Raw genomic sequence first — 4,383 nt, forward strand, 5'->3', positions numbered from 1 at the left:
GGTGAGTTCAAATTAAATTAGCAACATCCACAATACAACCCATGGATGGATAATGACATCTGCAGTTACAGTTATCTTGTACAAAATAATTGGTACAAAATCAAATGAAGTACTGTTACAACGTAGGCAGATTCAAAAAGGATAGAAAATGGTGAGTTCTTTGCTTGCTGAAAAATTATGCTGATGTCTGACTTTGTCCAAAATACTATATTGATTTTAAGTCACTAAGAGTGTTTATCTCAAATTTATATATGTGAAACCTCAATGATTAAGATGTAAAATTCCTATTGCTGTTTTATCATAGAAACTTGTGAAACATTTTGGTTTCCTAGAACTGTTTCTTATTAGAGAATGTAGGTAGATCCTCTCTTATGGCAATTTTATTTTGGATTGAAGATAAACACAAGGGCCTGGCATTTAATTTCTTTTTATTTTTCCTTTAGCACATTTTATAGATCATATTCAGGTGGATTTTAAGGAAATTCTACAAGAAATGAATCACCCATGTGGGTGGCTCAGTTGGTTAAGTGTCTGACTCTTGATTTCAGCTCAGGCTGTGATCTCCTAGTTCCTGAGTTTGAGCCCCACATTAGGCTCTGTGCTGACAGTGTGAAGCCTGCTTGGAATTTATCTCTCCCTCTCTCTCTGCCCCTCCTTAGCTCTTTCTCTCTCTCTCCCTCTCTCTCTCTCTGTCTCAAAAAATAAATAAACATTAAGAAAAAGAAAAGAATCACTTAAAGGGCAAAAAGAAAAAAAAGCAATTTGCATTTTAGTAAACTGTATATGTTTAACAATTATTTATTTAAATATTCAACAAACATTTACAAGGTGCCAGTCATTCATTTATATTCTAAAAGCACTCAGGAAACAAAATAAGCAACAGCCTTACTCATATTGAACTTTCTGTCAGTGACAGGAGACAAACACAAAATGTAATGAATATATATGTTAAGTAGTATGAAGGAATGTGCAAACAATAGCCATCTAGTCCTAACAAAGTGGGCTTTAGGCAAAGCCCTGAAAGACATGAGGGTGTCAGTCACAGCTATAGGGAAGAGATCCAGCCCAGGGTGACAGCAGAGACAAAAGCTATGGACTGGAGGCTACCCCAGAGAGGGGACAAAGGATCAACAAGGGGGTCACATGGGATTTGCAGCACCAGAGCAAATACACTGGAAAAAGCAGGCAATGGCTTCAAAGGGTGAAACTGTTACAATATGGTGGGCCTTAAAGTGAAATATAAAGTTTTATGGTAGAGCTTTGAGCAGGAGTTGACCTGTTTTGATATAGGTTTTTTTAAGATCACTTTGCTCTGCTGAGGTTGGACTCAACACAGACAATAGAGAAAGCAGGGAGATAGCAGGAATCTACTAGAATAACCTAGATGAAATGAAATGACTAGAATATTTCATTTGTGAAATGCCAACAAATAACCTAACCTTTGTGATATTGTGATGCATAACTAATATATATTTAGTCTTTTTTTAAAATTCCTGGCATTGACTTCTTAAAACTCTCTGAATTTCCTAAATGGAAATAGCTATGTAGATGTCTTTTGTTATTCATAAAATGTCCTCTACCACACCTGAGTTTATATTAATTAGATGATTTATTGAAATCTCCTAAGAATTGGGCTTGTTCCCAGGAAAATAACCATAATTAAAGGTTTGTAACTTTTAAACCTCCACCACTAGATCTCCATGGAGAAGAGAAGGTCTAGAGATTTCATTAATCACCGATGGTCAATGATTTGATCAATAATGCTTAAATAATCAAGCATTTATAAAAATACAAAAGGATGGGTTTCCAAGAGCTTCTGGGTTGGTGCACATGTGGAGTTGTAGAGGATGGTACACATAGACAAGGCAGTGAATCTTCTGGCCTTTTCCTGCATACCTACCAGATGTATCTCTTCTACCTAGTTGTTAGCAAAATATTTTTTCTTAATTCTATAAAATGTTCTAGAAAATTAGTTGAGCTCAGGGATGGGCTCCTAGAAACCGAGGCCCAAGTGATAAACTTTACTTGCAGTTGGCGTCTGATTTGGGTGACAGTCTTGTGGGGCTAAGCTCTTAACCAGTGAGAGATTAAGCTATCTCCATGTAGATAGTGTGAATATTGTATTAAGTTGTAGGACACCCAGCTGTTTGTCTGGAAGGTTAAGAATTGCTTATTATGGGGAGGAGACCCTCACACATTTGTTGACCAAAAGTGTCAGAGGTGAAATGTTGAGAATAGAGGAGACACACTTTTATTTATCCATTTTTTTAATGCTTTTTCTTTATACTTTTCTCTTCCTAAGTTATTCATTAATTTTGGCCTTTCATATAATGAGTGAATCAATGGGCCTTTACTCAAACCAGTGTTGACTTGGCCCTACTATGGTTTGGACAACATTCTGGTGCCAGAAATGCATAGAGTGAATAGGAAAGATATAGCTAAACTAATCAAAGTATAGCAAATACCAACTTTATTATGCCACTCACATAATCTATGTATTGCAGCATGAACATAAACACAATACGAAAAGTGTTGTTCATCAACAATGAAGAGTAGATCTACAGTTTCTGATTTATGATATCTCTTGGTCTCTTCATTTTTCTCTAGCACTTTGTGTTGGAAAATTTCAGCCAAACCAGTACTCTCTGAAGTGTCATCTCTATTGTAAGTCTCGCCCATACTGAAAGGATCTTCTCTCCTTTTACTTCCTGGTCTTTGTGGCTTTCTGGTCTGCTGGAGCTGACATAGGCAATGTAAATGAAGAATATAACTTTATCTTCTGATTTTATCCTCCTGGGGCTTCTGGTGAACAATAAAACTACTGGGATTGTCTTTGCTGTTATTTTTGCTATTTTTGTGGTAGCTGTAACTGCAAATTTGGTCATGATATTCTTGATTCAGGTGGACTCCCGTCTCCATACTCCTATGTACTTTCTGCTCAGCCAGCTGTCCATCATGGATACTTTTTTCATTTGTACCACTGTCCCAAAACTTCTGGTCGACATGGTTTCTAAAGAGAAGACGATTTCCTTTGTGGGTTGTGGCATCCAGATCTTCCTCTACTTGAGCATGATTGGCTCAGAGTTCTTCCTCTTGGGCCTCATGGCCTATGACCGCTATGTGGCTGTCTGTAACCCTCTTAGGTATCCAGTCCTGATGAACCGCAGGGTGTGTATCCTGCTGGCTGCTGGTGCCTGGTTTGGGGGGTCCCTGGATGGCTTTCTGCTCACCCCCATCACCATGAATGTTCCCTATTGTCACTCCCGAAATATCAACCATTTTTTCTGTGAGATCCCTGCAGTTCTCAGACTAGCCTGTGCTGACACATCCTTGTATGAAACCTTGATGTACATCTGCTGTGTACTCATGTTGCTCATCCCTATCTCTCTCATCTCAATCTCCTACTCTTTTATTTTGTTAACTGTCCACAGAATGCACTCTGCTGAAGGCCGGAAAAAGGCCTTTACTACTTGCTCTTCCCACTTGACTGTGGTCAGCATTTTCTATGGGGCTGCCTTCTACACTTATGTTTTGCCCCAGTCTTTTCACACTCCTGAGCAGGACAAAGTAGTTTCAGCCTTCTATACCATTGTCACACCCATGCTCAATCCTCTTATCTACAGCCTCAGAAACAAGGATGTCATGGGGGCATTTCAAAAGATATTGTCAAGATGTTTATCTGCTCAGAAAGTATCCACAAGTGATGCTTAGGGATTCAATAAACTGAGAATAGATGAGAACATTCTCTGTTGTCCTGTTTTAAAGAAGACTATTTGGTCAGATGTCAAAGATTACTACTTACAATTAATTAAGATAATTTATCATGTCTGGTTTCCTGTTCCTGGGGGAGGGAACCAGGTATTTTTCATTAGGTATGCAGATACATTTTGGCTATCAACAATGAGGTATTATTAGGTTAAAGAATTAATCTGATTCTGGTTCTTTGTCTCTCAGTCTGAAAAAAGAAAAAAAAATATTTGCAGGTTACTTTCACACTTAACCCAGAAACAGCTTCCATAACTACCAGATTTTGATGCCACAATTATGTGATTATGTTTGTATCAATAAAGTTAAATAATACCAATTCACAAGTGATGAAATATAGAAATCACACAATTTTAATCAAGTCTTTAATTATTGGCTTTGCCTCAAGATTTTAACCTTTAAGATCATCTTCGTAGGATTCACACTAAAAATAGTTGCCTGTCAAATATGAGACCATAGTAAATAGTGGATAAGCTTAGCTATATTGACTGAATATTGAATGTCCAAGCATTACACACCTACTCAAAAGAGACTGTAATATATAATATCAAAGAGCACTACTGTGACTTTTTCCATGCTATTTTAATAGAATTCTAAGAATGGTGACATTTATGGAAG

At 37.4% G+C, this 4,383-nt stretch overlaps 1 protein-coding gene across 1 annotated transcript; it reads left to right on the forward strand.

Annotated features, from left to right (window-relative positions):
- The first annotated feature begins 2,751 nt into the window (after positions 1-2,751).
- Positions 2,752-3,711, forward strand: LOC121023569 (olfactory receptor 2T11). Its single transcript, XM_040465522.1, has one exon. The coding sequence runs from the start codon at positions 2,758-2,760 to the stop codon at positions 3,709-3,711; it is 954 nt and encodes a 317-aa protein (XP_040321456.1). The 5' UTR covers positions 2,752-2,757.
- The last annotated feature ends 672 nt before the right edge of the window (positions 3,712-4,383 follow it).

The sequence above is a fragment of the Herpailurus yagouaroundi genome, unplaced genomic scaffold (assembly GCF_014898765.1).
Source record: "Herpailurus yagouaroundi ecotype Mexico unplaced genomic scaffold, PumYag 566, whole genome shotgun sequence".
Lineage (NCBI taxonomy): Eukaryota > Metazoa > Chordata > Mammalia > Carnivora > Felidae > Herpailurus > Herpailurus yagouaroundi.

Bases quoted from the DNA above. Each gene is read 5' to 3' on its own strand.
- LOC121023569 (XM_040465522.1), top strand. From the start codon at position 2,758: ATGAAGAATATAACTTTATCTTCTGATTTTATCCTCCTGGGGCTTCTG.